We start from the raw sequence: 16,570 nt of genomic DNA, 5'->3' as shown, positions 1-16,570 counted from the left end.
AAGCTATGAACGAGCTAACCCTCGTCTGCTGAGTTTTAAAAATGACGGCTATTTTGTTGCTTTCTGTTCACGTCACATCCCTCCTTGAGTATATCCAATCAGCACCAAGTAATCCCCAAGCCCCAGCCAGGAGTCTTTCCGGGCCGTTCTGAGTACCTACCCCGAGGCAGGGACTTGTTTAGCCCCTGTAAAAGTTCCGGAACTCTGTCCTTTGGGGGTGGTTCCTGCGGTGGAGACACGCACCAACGGCCCCGGCCCCGTAAAATTACCCCGAAGCTCCTGCGGTGGAAACGGGCCTATGTTCGGCTGCTCAGGTATTAATTACCAATCTTTAGAGGTGCCAGTAGGAGGATTTTCCTACATTTGGTTGGTGCCAAGCTAGCTGTATCTCCATGCTTCCAGTCTGGGCCGGCTGTGGCTTGAGCGGGTCGTCCGCTAATCAGAAGATTGGCAGTTCGATCCCCGGCTTCTCCAGTCCACATATCGAAGTATCCTTGGGCAAGATATTGAACCCTAAATTGCTCCCGATGGATGTGTGAGAGCGTGGGAATGGTTACTGAGTAGCATGTTTGGTAGCCTCAACCACCGGTATGTGAATGGGTGACGCTTTGAGTGGTCGGAAGTCTAGAAAGGCGCTATATAAGTGCGGTCCATTTAGCATGTTGTGCCAAGCTAGGCTAACTGGCTGCTAGCAAGTGTGGTGTCAACCTTTTTATCTGACTCTCAGCAAGAAATTGAATGATTGTGTCTCTCAAAAATATTCCTTAAACTCATGAGGTCAAGCTTCCCCTCACTCTTGATAAAAAAAGACCACTATAATTTGAAGTATGATGTAAAACAAAATCCTTACGATGCATTTTTAGGGCTTCATATAGCTGCAGATATTATTATCTTCCAGTAAAATGTTATTATACAATGTGTTTCATATACAGTGAGTCAAATATATGGTCGGACGCCCGCAAATGTGGGATTTCACTTCATTTAAGCCCACTGATATACAGACACTCCCCCCAGAAAACTCCTACAATGTCACATTTTTCAAGGGACAGGTTTGAAGCATAAATAAAGGCACCGAGCTGCTTTTATACTTTCCATAACATAATGCATTCAACATATTGTCAGAGCTCCTGATCAGCTCTGCTTTTTTAATCAAAGCACAATACCCCGAGGCCAACGCTGATTTGAAAAGACGGTGACAAGAAACAGAGCCAAGCCTGGACCTGCACTCGTATAAGTTTTTATGAAAAGTCTTCCCTCTGGTGAAATCTGCCGCGCGCAATCCTCAGCAGGATGATTTGAAAAGTGCTAAGGTTGCAGAGCTGACATCTCTCCTCGGATAACGGAGGAAACATGCTGCTTTTTGCCTTTTTGTGACTATCTGCGCTTGTTGTTTCTGCAGATAACCATCGCACTAATGGATTTATGGCCCCTTATGTGATAGCGCTTGTGAAATCCAGCTCGATTACAGCAGTGAAAGGCTGTAAAACACACACACACACACACACACACACACTCACTGTGGGGTGATTGCTCTTGATTATAAATTAGGGGTGTTATCAGTTATCACGTAAACTGATTGTAAAGGCTTTCATGAGAGTCATAAACCGTCTGCTTCTAAAGGTAGACTCTGCAAAGCCACTTTAAGTCAATCATATCGTGCTGCTTATTTTCCGATGTCATATACAGGCTTGTGTGAGAGCTGCCAGATAGCGTGCCTGTGCAGTTCTCACCCCGTATACGTGTGGCAGCTTGAACTCACCGTGAACCGCATAGGTCCAGGAAAGGGGAAACGTCTCTTTCCTCATGCCTCCCATTCTCCTCTCTTTCAAAAGCGTGCGCTTGCAAAACAGGCGCTCGAGCTCCCCTGACAGTCTGCAAACTTATCACCCTGTCATTTTCCTGCAGGCTCTGATGTCTCTGGGACCTAATTGTAATGGCAGTCATGTGATAAAAAGAGGGAGGCTTTGAACGGAGGGGAGTAAAGGCGTGCCCCTCTCGGACCGATCGTCCTCTCCATTTGTCAGGCTGTCTGCCCTCGTCCACCCCTGGGTTTTCCCATGTGGCTGTAGAGCAAGACAGATGGACATAACGGACGGATGGACGGACAGGGACGCCCTTTCCTCTGCTGTGAACTCAGACTCACACGAGCCAGGCTTGATTCATTAATCTTATGATGTTCACTGAGGGAACATGATATCATCAAGTTGTTGTTTGGTTTGAAAAGTTTGTTTAGAGTGTTAAATGTATGAAGGCAGACATGTCGCCAGGAGACAACGTCTGCGTTTCACATTTCTGCAAACACTAAGCTACATTTGCACGTTTCATACGTATCACCTCTGAAGTGACGTAGTATATGAGCTGACGCCGGGAAGTTGAAGGGATGGTGGATGATGTGTCACCTTGGCGAGACTCATGCCAAGATGCTGACCACTGTTCAAACCCTTTGTGACGTTTCCACAAGGGTTTGTGGCACCGAATCTGAGTGTTTATCACCGACACATGCTGTGTTTCCCAGCGGCATTTGAGGCGCTAACCCTGGGTGTTTTCCACCTACCTGTATGTTCTTTTCTAGCAGCCGCTGCACCACCAGCACCAGCCAATCTGCAGACCACTGTTTTAAATGAGCAACACTGGTTGTTTTTTGACAACCCTTTGCGGAGTTTCCACCAGTGCTTGAGCCACCAAACCTGGGTATTGTTCACCAACTCATCCCTGCTTTTCCAGCTGCTTTTGTGCCACCAGACCACTGTTCGAAACCAACAACACCCACTGTTTTTTGGGGACCCTTCGTGACATTTCCACTACTGTTTGTGGCACTGAACCTGGGTGTTTTTCACTGACACATCGCAGTGTTTCCCAGCCGCACTTGAGGCACCAAACCTGGGTCTTGTTCACCAACCCACCCCTGTTCGTCAGAGGCTTTTGTGCCATCAGACCTCTATTACAAACCAACAACACCTATTGTTTTTTGACAATCCTTTGCAGCGTTTCCTAGCATCGTTTGAGCCAGCGGACCTGAGTTTTGTTCACCAACTTATCCCTACTCTTACAGCAGCTTTTGTGCCACTAGACCACTGTTCAAAACCAAAAACACCCCTTATTTTTGGGGAACCTTCATGGCATTTCCACTGGTGTTTGAGCCACCAAACTTGGGTGTTTTTAGCGGCACATCACAGTGTTTCCTCACTTTGTTTGTGGCACGGAACCTTGGTGTTTTTCACCGACCCGTGCACCACTAGACTCCTGCCAAGCTGCAGAACACTGATCAAAACCAGCAACACTGGTTGTTTTTTGGCGACTTTTGCAGCTTTTCCACGGGTGTTTGGGCCACCAAACCTGGGTGTTTTTAGTGGCACATCACAGTTTCCTCACTTTGTTTGTGGCACTAAACCTAGGTGTTTTTCACTGACCCGTCCGTCCTTTTCCAGCAGCTTTTGCACACCTGCCAAGCTGCAGGTTACCAGTTGTTTTTTGGCGACTCTTTGCAGTTTCCAGTGGTGTTTGTGGCATCAAACCTGGGTGTTTTTAGTGGCACACTGTGGCGTTTCACAACAGCGTTTGTGACACCGAACATGGATTGTTTTACCAATACATCGTACGATCCCTCAGTGGTGTTAAAGCCACCAAATCTGAGTGTTTTCACCAAACCTGGGTGTTTTTAAGGGCACATTGCGATGTTCCCCAGCCACCGAATGTCTGTGTTTTTCACTAACACATTTAGACATTTCTAGCTTGGTTAGACCCACCAAACTTGCGTGTTTTTACTGACAGGTTGTGGTGTTTCCGAGCACCATCTCAGCTTAGTGGGCCTGGGTGTTTTTCACTGAAACATTGTGGCATCTCCCAGTGGCGTTTGAGCCACTAAACCTGGGTGTTATCACCGACCCGTCCCTGCTTTTCCAGTGGCTTCTGCACCTCCAGACGCAGGTGTCAAGCTGCAGAGTGCTGTTCAAAACCAACAATACTAGTTGTTTTTTGGCGACTCTTTGCGGCGTTTCCACTGGTGTTTGTGGACCCAAACCTGGGTGTTTTTTTCTGAACCTACATGTGACATTTCCCATTAAGCAGTTTTTTATGCCACCAAATGTGGGTGTTAAAGCTAAAACATGATCTCTTGACAATAACCAAGTTGTTTTAGTGCCTAAACCGAGCCACACCTTCACCACAGCTTTGTCTAAATGTAAAGTTTCAATGTTTTTTTTTATACAAAATAATGTACAAATATAACGTATCTGTGGTTTGCAGGCACAAACATTTTTTCTGGGTATTTGGTTGATGTCTGAGGTGTCTGAGATGTCACATCTGATTTCCTGTCTCTGTCTGGCATGCAGCCGATCTGTCCACGCTATCGTCTTGTCTGTCTACTCACACGCCTAACATTTGACCCAGTGTCTCTCAACCCACCTTTCTCTGTCTGCCACTGGTTCCCGCTTTGACTGTGCGTCTGCTCATTTCAGGAAGTTTCACCACCCTCTGGCTGTATCGAATGACTTTGAGTCAAAGAGCTGCTAATCAAGAGAAACTCAAACTGCACTTCCTTAATTGGCTCGCTTTCACCCCCTGTTCTGTTTTTTCTCTTCTCAAATCTGCAGATAAAAATAATTTCTCCTTTTATTTTTTATAATAAGTGCTAGTAGTGCTTGGCGGGATAAGCGGGATGTGAAAATTGCCTGGACCACAGAACAAAACTTATTAATTTCACAGTTTGAGCTTGAAAGAAAGGAATTATGGGGCTTTACTGTCGATCAGTGCAATCACAAAGTTGCTTCACACAACAACCTTTTAACCTTTACATAAACAAATACTGGTGTTGGATGACACGCAATACATTTGACACACTGACAGGCCAAATCTACATAGCGATAACACAGATGGGATGATCTGCTGGTGAATGCCATTTCCACATGGGGACACGAATCTTTCTATCTCAATCTCCCTTTCCGTCTGATCCATGAGCTTAAGCAGTCAAGTGAGTGGATTTATAGACCTGAGGCTTATGGCTTAGTCATGATTGCTTGAATTGGCTGCGTCTCAATTAAAATAAATGGTTTTTACCTCTAATGAGAGAACGGGACGTGGGGGAAGACGGAGACAGCTGTAGAAGCTCACTACATGCTCATTGATTTAAATGAAGGCATCGGAAAATAACATGACAAACTGGTGCTTTCTGTCCTGCCAATGAACAATTTTTCAAGAAAATTGAGAAAAATCATGTTTCCAGATGCAAGAGAGATGAAAATGGCGAGTGGGGCCTCAAGGAAACTTTAAATCATGTGTGTGAGTGGTCTTTAAAGCATGTTATATGTTTTACAACAGCCACAAAGGTCAAAGTTCAAATCCTCTAAATGTAAAAGTTAACATATCCTCAAAAATAAGGCCTCTTCTCCTTTTTGCTCCCATTTTCTCTACTTGCACTTGTGAAGCCTTTTTTTTTTTACTGTGTTCAGCTGTAAAACATTTGAGGAAACTTTATGCTTCCCCATTCAACTGCGAGTGTAACTGGAGGTTCTCCGCCGCCTATAAAAAAACAGAGGGAAAGGAAAAATGGTTGAGGGCAGGATGAGGTCCTCGTCTCTGTGTCTTCATAGTGCGGGCCTCGGGCCAGGCACACTCTCATGCAATACCTCATCCCCGCAACTCTTTTCTCTCCACTTTTTTTCCCCTCCCTCTTTCTTTCTGGCAAAACAGTGAAGCTCCATAAAAATGAATCATGCATCTGAAAAATACGAAATGTGTACAGTGGAGCAGATCGCATCTGTTACTTTACACAGAAATGTGTCTGGTGTGTGAATTGGTGGGGGAAAATATTCTTTATAAGCATTTTAATTGAATGATTTGTTATGAATTCATACATCTAGAAACTTAAATGCACATTATTTGGAAAAATATACATACTAACCCAAATATATATATATATAAAAAAAAAGTTGGTATTGTACATTCCTGCAAACCACAGATACGTTAGGCCTACATTTACACATTATGATGTAGCAGATACATTGAAAAAATATCTGGATTTGTGGGCACAATCTGACAAGTAACGCAATGGTATCTCTGTGATAAACAACCGCTTGTTATGCCACTGTCCGGGCAGGAAACAGAGGTGGTTTGGTAAAAAACAGCCGCTTTTTTTGGCACTATCTCCGTTGGAAAAACAGTGATGTCTCGGTTAAGAATAACCTCATTTGTGGCACTATCTCCACTGGAAAAACAGCAATGTCTTGATTAAAAACAACTGCTTTTTGTGGAACTATCTCCATTGGAAAATTAGTGATGTCTTGGTTAAAAACAACCGCTTTTTGTGGCACTATCTCCACTGGAAACACAGTGATATCTTGGTTAAAAACAACCGTCGTTGTGGCATTATCTCAGCTAGAAAAACAGTGATGTCTTGGTTAAAAACAACTGCTTTCGGTGGCACTATGGCACTATCTCCGCTGGAAAAACAGCGATGTCTCGGTTAAAAACAACCACTTTTTGTGGCATTATCTCAGCTAGAATAACAGTGATGTTGCTAAAAACACACCCATGTTTGGGGGCTAAAAAGCTGCAAGAAATTCAGCAATGACAAGGCAAAAAACTTGTTTCGAACAGTTGTCCGCAGCTTAGCAGACGTCTTGCCTAAAAACAACTGCTTTCGGTGGCACTATCTCCGCTGGAAACACAGTGATGTCTCGGTTAAAAACAACCGCTTTTGTGGCATTATCTTCGCTGGAAACACAGTGATGTCTCGGTTAAAAACAACCGCTTTTTGTGGCATTATCTCTGCTGGAAACACAGTGATGTCTCGGTTAAAAACAACCACTTTTTGTGGCATTATCTCTGCTGGAAACACAGTGATGTCTTGGTTAAAAACAACCACTTTTTGTGGCATTATCTCTGCTGGAAACACAGCAATGTCTCGGTTAAAAACAACCACTTTTTGTGGCACTATCTCCACTAGAAAAACAGTGATGTTGCTAAAAACACACCCATGTTTGGGGGCTAAAAAGCTGCAAGAAATACAGCAATGACAAGGCAAAAAACTTGTTTCGAACAGTTGTCCGCAGCTTGGCAGACGTCTTGCCTGGGTCTCGCCATCTGCAATTCCCTCCACTTCCTGATGAAAAAATCAGCTCATATACATATAATCATAGCTACATCACTTAAGAAATGCTAATGTGATAAGTATCTTACTGCAGAAATGTACAATACCAACATTTACCTCTGGCAATTGGGCTGTCCCAAGAGTTAGATGAGAAGACTGACTAATACCACTCTTACGTCTGTATGGTAAATATGAAGCTGGAGCCAGCAACTGATGCTTTGAGCACCCTAAGCCGAGTGCCATCCAGTTCCATTATATTGGAGAGAAGGCAGACATCTCTACAGCTGATATCTCCAACACTCTACAACGCACACCAAAACAATCTAGACTGATAAATAGAACTACAGGGAAGAGGGAAATATGTATTTTAATTTGGGGCCAAACTGTCCCTTTAACCAGTCAGGCCCACATATTTCAACAAATAAAGCTTTTGATATTCAGTGCATTTAAACATGGAGGCAACTCTGCTGACTGTTTGTGCTGTGTTTGTCAGTTCTGGTCTGTATTCGTTTAGCCAACAGCCACTTTTCCACAATAAACAGCCTCGGGCAGATCACACACATCTAGCTAACAAGAGCATTGACTCGCCATCAGTGTGGTCTCAGAAGCCTTCACTTGCTCTTTGAAGTTGGAAAAACACCCACGAGAAATCAGTTGTAAGGTGAACAAAGATGCCAAACAGATTTAAATGAAGGCTGAGGGGACAACAAAACACAGACCTACATGGAGGTTTACGGCTTTCTGACCCCTCCCAGATAAACAAGAATGACCTGACCTGTTTGGTGGCGGGGATGATACAACACTTTTGTAAATGCACTCTGGCTGGGGGAGAAAAAAACCGGGGCGAGCAGGAAGGCTAATAAAGCCACATTTCTAAGCATGATCATTCTAAATAATAGCCTCCCTTGTACTTTGGCTGAGGTTTGGGCTGAGAGGAGGGTGGTCATGGGGCTCCCCAATGTGATGGCAATGCACTAATCTGCCCTGTATGGCCCATTCACATGTGTTCACACCATTGTTTCCACATTCTAAACAGGAACTACAATGTTGCTCAAGGGAATTGTAAATCTGGTGTGCAGAAACCCTTTAATTCCTCCTCTTATTTAATGTCCTTGCAGCCTCATCACTTCTCGTGCTTGTTGTCTTTAGTACTGGGATGTATTAGAAAATAAAAATGATATTTCAGCTGCAGCTGTTAAAGCTCCCACATTGTAAAGAGTCCGATTTCTATGTCGTTATCAATATAAAGCAGGTAAAGGTGCTTTGTAAATACAGCGTAAGTATCAAAATGCTCAATCTACAGAGAAATACACGGTCCATATTCAGAAATGTCTTTAAACGAGCCATTGGGACTACTATGAAGTTGTGATGTCACAGTTATGCTGTTTTAAGGTATAAAGTGCCTCTACAGTGCCATTACAGTCATTCCCCAACTCAAAGGACGTCTCAAACGAGACGCCAATGTGGAAGACCTGGAGACACTGACCAATCAGGGCAGACTGGGCTTTATCTGGACAGGACCTTAAAGAGACAGGCGCTGAAATGGAGTGAATACAGGTATATTTACACAGACAGTATGTGAAGAAAGTTTTTTTGAACATTAAAGGATGTAAACATGTTCCAGTGGAAACCCTGAGTACAAGTATGAACCTTAAAACAAGCATATTATAGGACCTTTAGGGGCTATTTGTTACTTATGAAGGGGGAGGTGTTAAATAACGTTTTAAGCACTGATAGGAAGTTATGGTTTTTATTTTGGCTATTTTGTTTTTATGTTACCGCCAATTTTTAAAGAAAACATGCCCTCCAAACCTGCATGTTTTCTTTAAAAATCGACAAAATTACACCACTTATCATAGCCAGACACTGTAAAAACAGGAATTATGGTTGAATTTTCATATTTCCTACGGTCCTTGGACACATCATGTGTAACGAACACTTTCATTAGAAAGAACAAAACAACCAAATCTAAACTTGAAATCGTGATATTTCATCAGAATCACTTTATTCTACGTTTTATTTAAAATTTTAGCGTTCTTTAAAAATAAAGTGCTAACCAGAACTAACCAGAATGCACAACAAGAGTGGAAAACCAAGGCTCGTTTCAAGAACTTTATTCTTCGACTTTTAACTTTCAAACATCAAAGGGTACATTAGGGGAAGATGCCCCCCTTTAAGAACAAAGTCAATAATCTATAAAATTAAAAAATATTTGGATTTGATTTTAGCATGTGCAGGATAATGATGCATAAACCAGCACAGTAGTACGAGAAATAAATTGGTAGAGTATTCAATTTTGGTGTTATAGCACAAAAATTAAAATCTTGTAAAGGGTACAGGGCTCGAAACTTTTTAACTAAATAAAACAAATTAAAATCCCAACCCTGACCCACTGATGAATTATCTAGACTTGTTGCCTTTCCTTTAGGCTAATGGTTTTTATTTCAGGATGTCTTCCTCCACCAATCTAGCTAAAACTGTTGGCTAATTCTTGACCGCTAGCATTGCTAATGATAGCTAGCTACAATGCTATAAGACTACTGCAATATGTAGATACGAATTATTAAGTCACCACTAGATTCTCTAACTGAATAATATCTTAAGGCGCCACATTTCCAATGCACGATTTATACTTCTGCTTCGAATCGACACCGTACCCTACGCCATAGCCTAACGTGCACCTCCCCAGAAATGTAGGTACACGTCATGGCGACGCAGACCTCCTGTCTAATTTTGGAATTCAGAAAACATCACCTTGTGAGTTGTAATGGAGCTGAATTTTGTAACGTTGCCTTTGTTAAATGTTGCTGTTGTCCCTGGCTTCATATGAGTATAGGAAAAGTCCGCTAGCTGCTAGGCTAATTTATATGATGTAAAATGCCATAGGCTTGTGCTAAAAACATTAGCATGTTGTATTTGTGGGGAAAATGTGTCCAGATAAAGACAAGTGTTTGTCTGTGAATGCTGCGAGTTATAGTGAAGCTGATTTGTGCACTTGTGTTTGAAATTGTCTCTATTAAGCCATGTTTAATGTGTGTTTAATGTGTGTTTTGAATCAACTAAACTTTACAGCACTTAGCACTGACTAGTGTTTTGGAGGTGTAACTGCAGCAGACACACCACCGCACGAGTATAACTGTCACAACGGTGTGGGGCATCTTGCCCCAAGGGTCTTATTTTACGTTTTTTCTTTAAAGGAGAAAGTTCTTTCTTCTTTTAAGATAAATTGAACGAGTCTCCCCACAAATCCCCCATCATCATATACATACACATACCAAAGCTTTTCATGTACGACTTAAAATAAATACATAGATCACTATGTTCTAGTGACAAAAAATTCCATCGGTTTACCCTTAAATGGTTCTGATGGAATAAATATCAAATGAGAGTAGTTTTAGTGCCATACACTGGTTATGAGATGAATTAAGGGGGTGGTAGCATCGAAACCCATCTTACCCTAAATATTAAAAATCAAATAAGTAATAGGCTATATGGTGGAGGGGTGGTCATGCATTTTCTGCCAGTCACTCAGGAAGGCTCAAAACATATATATTTGTAGCTCTGGGGTGGGTAAATGAATAAATAGAGGACACACACCCTTCTGTGATAAGTAAAGAACAGTCCCTTAATGCTTGAACACTGCAGAGACACCATGAGGAGACAGGGTACAAACTGTAAGATGTGTGTGAGCCTGGGAAAACCGAGGGTTTCCTCACCACCAGCGCTTTTTTTTTCCTCCAACCCGACCGGTGCTGTAATTTATTACCCGGTAAACACGTGGGAATAGTATTTCAGCGCCACAAGATAAACAACTTCTCCACTTCAACGCACATCTCGCGATAGGGGACGCTCCCTCTGTGCTCGCCTATTGTGAGAGTTTTCCAAGCCTCGCGCGATCTCGGAAGTTTCCCACGCCTGTTGTTGTGGCGTCTGCCCTTTTCGCTCTCTCTCTCTCTCTCTCTCTCTCTCTCTGTCTCTCTCTCTCTCTCTCTTGCTACCCGCCGCCTCCCCTTTCTCTCTCCGTCTTCCTCACCCACCCCCTTTCTCTCCGTCTCCCTCGTCCCTACACCTCCAGTCTGCTTCTGTTGTCTCGGCGGATTGTTGGGCTGTGGGAGAGAAAGGATATCGCGAGTATTGGAGTTTTGGTGAGAGTTTGTGGAAGATGGCGCCTGTTGTGACAGGGTGAGTCTGAGATTCGGGGCTGGCGGTGGGGAGCGGAGTTGAGCAGAATACAAGTTATTGCTATGAAACAGCTTAATGTTAACCCATGTGATGTAGCCCGGGCACCACACAGTGTTTGAGCTTCTCCTTTACTCTCTTCAAGTCGTTTCTTTGTCTGAGTGTGTGTTTGCGTGCGAGTGTTTCCCCCTCTCTGACCAGTTACTCTCCTGAGCTGACTGTTGCTGCAGTGTTTTGTGAGCTAGCCCCAGCTAAGCGATACTTCACCCTCGGTGGTCTTTTTTTTCCCAGACAACGGCGAGCTGTGAGCTAGCAGGCTAGCCAGCGAGCTAAACACAACCAGTGGGGCATGTTGTATTTTAGTAAACACTTCCTACCCAGCGTGTTTATCCCCAGACTACACTGAAAGCTTGTGTTTAATCCCTGGTGTTGTATTTGTTTTCGAAACGTGCTCAGCAGTTAGCCGGGCAGCACGTTTGTGAACTGGTTTCAACACAGCTAGCTGTCCGATAATGGACGTCAGCTAGCGAGAGCTGACTGAAACACGTTGCGGCTTTGTGAGCAAGGCATCCCCTTTGGCTGTGTTTTTAAAATGTGGACTGTGTTTGCTGGATAGTTTTCGCTTCAATCTCTAAGCTCAGAGCTACAACACACAGTGGAGAGGGCGTACTTTTACCACTTCAGCTCCCTGTAAGGGAAATAGTATTTACTACTCAGACAGCATCTCTGTAAGCAGGTTGCTAATGAAAAGTCAAACCCAACACTGCAGTGCATCTAAGGACAGAATTCACAGCCATGTGTGCCACTGTGCTTAAAACTATCGTCATTTAAAAATGTCCCAAACATTTCTAATGCTAGAACATTGGATCCAGTTTCTAATGTGCAGTCTGCTGATGGTGAAAGTGATGTTTTCTGCCCCCTAAATTAAAGATATTTTCCCTGGTGAGCTTTGAATATCAGAGACCAGCTGTTGAAGTCTTGCCATACCTTTTTTTCATAGTCAAATTTAGAGTTTAAATTAAAATGTACAAATTTAAAGGAGGTAATCAGGCTTGGTGCATGTCCTGTAATTGTTACTAAACAATACACATGTAATAAATATGTCAGTATTTTTGATGTGAACATAGTCTTTGTTAATATTTTCAAATTGATAGTAAGGGGATATATTTCCCCATGAAATGTTGACTTCAATAATGAGATCTTAATGAGTATAGCTACCACATACAGTTAAAAGGGTGTACTTGTATGACTTCCCTGTAAGTGGGTGACAATGCAAGAAAATAGTATTTCCTACTCAGGCAGCATCTCTGTAAGTAGGTTGCTAATGAAAAGTCAAACCCAACACTGCAGTGCATCTAAGGACAGAATTCACAGCCAGGTGTGCCACTGTGCTTAAAACTATTGTCATTTAAAAAATGGCAAAAATCTTTTAAAATCCCCAAATTGTAATGTAGTTTGTCATGTACAGTCTCCTGATGATGAAAGTGATGTTTTCTGCCCCCCAAATTAAATATATTTTCCCTGATGAGCTTTGAATATCAGAGAACCAGCTGTTTAAGTCTTGCCATACCTTTTTTCATAGTCAAATTTAGAGTTTAGATAGAAATTTACAAATGTACTTAGCACTTTGTGAAATGCGACGTTGGTCTATATTTATATTTATCTATCAGCACTAGCACTTATAACGGAAATACTTGAAATATGTGGTTTATGGGCATTGTGCAATAACTACAACATTGAATTCTATGTGGACTCAGTTAATTACTGTTGTTGTTGTTTATTGTCTTTTTTTAAACATCCAAATGGGCACTGTGCAATAATTTAAACGCACAGTATTTTATATGGACTCAAATTGTACTTCATGACTGTTGGCATTTATATATTCATGTCAGCATCTGCACTTTAGATTGATAGTAAGGGGATATATTTCCCCATGAAATGTTGACTTCATTAATGAGCTCTTAATGAGTATAGCTACCATGTACAGTGAAAAGGGTGTGCTTGTACGACTTCCCTGTAAGTGGGCGACAATGCTAGAAAATAGTATTTCCTACTCAGACAGCATCTCTGTAAGCAGGTTGCTAATGAAAAGTCAAACCCAACACTGCAGTGCATCTAAGGACAGAATTCACAGCCAGGTGTGCCACTGTGCTTAAAACTATTGTCATTTAAAAATGTCAAAAACCTTTTAAAATCCCCAAAATTGTGATTCTCATTTGCAGTCTGCTGATGATGAAAGTGACATTTTCTGCTCCCAAAATTAAATGTATTTTCCCGGAACTAGCTTGACAGAAGTCTTGATATACCTTGTTTCATAGTCAACTTTAAAGTTTAATTAAAATCTACATATTTAAAGGAGCTTGGTGCATGTTCAGTAATTGCTACGAAATAATACACATGTAATAAATGTCAGTTTTTTTATGTGAACATGGTGTTTGTTAACATTTTCAAATTGATCATGACATTTACAGTAAGGGGATATATTTCCCTATAAAATGTTGACTTCAATAATGAGATCTTTAAGATCATAGCTACCACACACAGTTGATAGTGTGTACATTGCAAATTCAGTTTCCTATAAGTGGACGACAGAGCTGGGAAATAGTACTCACTACTCAAACAGCGATCTGCATCTCTGTAAGCAGGTTGCTGATGGAAAGTCAAACCTAACACTGCAGTGCATCTAAGGACAGAATTCACAGCCATGTGTGCCACTGTACTTAAAACTATCATCATTTAAAATGCTTAAATCTTTCAAAATTTGATTCAGTTTCTTACTTACAGTGTGCTGATGTTGAAAGTGATGGTTTCCGCCCCCTAAATTAAAATTATTTTCCCTGATGAGCTCCAAATATCAGAGAACTAGCTACTTAAGTCTTGACGTTATTTTAATAGAAACACAGTCTTTGTTAACATTTTCAAACTGATCATTAAATTGATAGTACAGGTATATATTTCCCCACAAAATGTTGACTGCAATAATGAGATAGTTTTCGCTTCACTCTCTTATCTCTAAGATTGTAGCTGCCACACAATGAGTGGGATGTACTCTTACAACTTCCCTGTAAGTGGACGACAATGCTGGGAAATAGTATTCACTACTTAAACAGCGATCTGCATCTCTGTAAGCAGGTTGCTAACACTGCAGTTCACCTAAGGACAGAATTCACAGCCATGTGTGCCATTGTGTTTAAACCTGTCATCACTGAAGATTGATCCACAGCTTTCCAAATCCAATAATTTGATTCAGTTTCTCATTTGCTGTTCGGTGTGATGATTATAAACGTGACTGCCCCTAAGAAATTGAACTTATTTTCCCTGATGAGCTCTGAATATTATAAGTAACTGGTTAAGTCTTGACATACTCAATTTTTTATGTCTGAGATGGTTAAAATTTCCAAATTTGAAGGAGTTCATTAGTCTTGGTGCAGGTTCAGTAACTGCTACTAGATAATATACTCGATAAGTGTGTAAGCCAAGGGTTATTTATTAGACTTAACATTTAAAAAAATATCATTAAATTGATAGTTAGGGCATATATTTCTGCATAAAATGTTGACTGCAATCATTAGACAGTTGTTGCTTTAATCTCAAAGTGTAGAGCAACCACATACAGTGAATAGCGTGCACTTTTATGACTGTACATTGCTGGAAAATAATATATAGGCCTACTACTGAAACTCTGTAAATAAGCTGCTATTTGGAAACTCACACCTTACACAGCAGTGCATCTAAGGACAAAATTTACAGACGTGTGTGCGACTGTGTTGAAACCTGTCATCACTGAAAATTTGTGCTAAATCCCGAAAATTCGATTTTGTTTTTCATTTACAATCTAATAACTTGAAATTATTTTCCCTGATGAACTCTGAATATTAGATAAGTAGCTTTTAAAGTGTTGTTTTTCTGAGTCAAATTTAAAGTTTTTATCTTTTAGATGGTTCAAATTTCCAAATTTAAAAGGCTCAGTGCACGTTCGGTAATTGCCATTTAAAAAATGGTAATTAAACTGATAGTTAGCAGATATATTCTCTCATAAAGCAGAGCAGTGCTGCCTTGTTTATAATTTTTTTGTGGCCATATTCGTCATAAATAGCCCGGTGTTCCCGTGAGCTGATTGTCTTTACTGTTTTGGTCTTTCTGTGGCGTAAACCCTGATTAAAATGATTCGCCTGTACCATTAGCTAGACACAAACCTATTTTTTTTGCACTCTCGAGGCTATAATCTCCACAGACAGCTCAGTGGGTGACAGACATTTGCTGGGCTTGTTGGAGGTGTGTGCATGTTGGAAGGAGATGGGGGGGGGGTTAGTCTGCTGTGCATGTTCATCTGGGGCTTTCCAGCAGACCTGAACTGATTTCAGTTGCGGGGGGAGGAGGAGGCAGAGGGAGGGAGCTAGAGGGCAGGCGGGTCAGGTCTGGGTGGCTGGCCACCTGTCCAGATGATATCTCCAGATTCATGTGTGTGTTTCTGAGAGTGGGGGTCAATGTGTGTGTGTGTGAGAGGAAGACGGGGCGGGTGTGTGGGTGAGAGAGGTTTAACAGAAAATTAAAGTGCCATAAGGGGTCTTTCTAGCTGGTGGCAGGCCATGTTCACAGTAACGGTCAGAGGCATCTCAGAGCCTGACCACAGCCTCATGTACTGTTTGAATGGCTCTGGCTTTACACAGGGAGGGGCTCCTCAACCACAGGCTTGTTAATGGTATTATGACTCTCTTGTAATGGCATCACAGAGAGGTTGTGGTTTTCTGTCTTTGAATTAATAGTCGCACTGACTTCACTGTCCCTTAATTTGTGAGTTGCACTCAGAGACATTTGTGTTGTTTTTCTGCCTAATTTAGTCTGCTGCCTGGAAATGTATTTATCAACAGATAATAGAGGATAATCAGGTGTGTGTTTGTGTCTGAACACAGCTCTCACTGTGGTGTTTGATACTGGATGTGCATGATTGCAGGTGGCAGTTACTAATTAAACTGGCAATTCACAGTAAATGTTTGCTTTTATGAAGCACTGTATTTTCGTGCGTAGACCATTTCATTCAATGTACGACTCCTATAACTGCCTAAGAGCTACAGCTTTGTATGATGGACTACGAAACGCACAACAGCTACGACACACAATCAGAAATCTGCTGTGTATTTCAACAAACACTCACTCCCTGTAGGCTTTAAGGTGGCTGTAAAGAATTTGTAGTTTGTATCTTTGTGAAGTAGTTGGGCCGAATACATGTCAGAAGTAGACCCGAATTACAAATTAGCTGATTGTCAGAAAATTAATTGTCAACTATTTTGATTATCAAATAAT

The 16,570-nt window shown here is 41.8% G+C and overlaps 1 protein-coding gene and 1 long non-coding RNA gene across 2 annotated transcripts in view; one reads left to right on the top strand and one right to left on the bottom strand.

Annotated features, from left to right (window-relative positions):
- Nucleotides 1-16,570, bottom strand: part of LOC144459948 (uncharacterized) — a 55,052-nt gene that overhangs the window by 32,455 nt on the left and 6,027 nt on the right. The window lies entirely within an intron of this gene.
- rbpjb (recombination signal binding protein for immunoglobulin kappa J region b) overlaps nucleotides 11,104-16,570 on the top strand; it is a 99,092-nt gene continuing 93,625 nt past the window's right edge. The window contains exon 1 of the mRNA XM_033609858.2: nucleotides 11,104-11,269. Within this exon, the coding sequence (XP_033465749.1) occupies nucleotides 11,250-11,269 (20 nt within the window). The 5' untranslated portion in view covers nucleotides 11,104-11,249. The remainder of the gene's footprint in view (nucleotides 11,270-16,570) is intronic.

This window comes from Epinephelus lanceolatus, chromosome 22, assembly GCF_041903045.1.
Source record: "Epinephelus lanceolatus isolate andai-2023 chromosome 22, ASM4190304v1, whole genome shotgun sequence".
In the NCBI taxonomy this organism is placed as follows: Eukaryota; Metazoa; Chordata; class Actinopteri; order Perciformes; family Serranidae; genus Epinephelus; species Epinephelus lanceolatus.
Note: the sequence above shows the minus strand (reverse complement) of the source record. Positions and strands in the feature narration are given on the sequence as shown.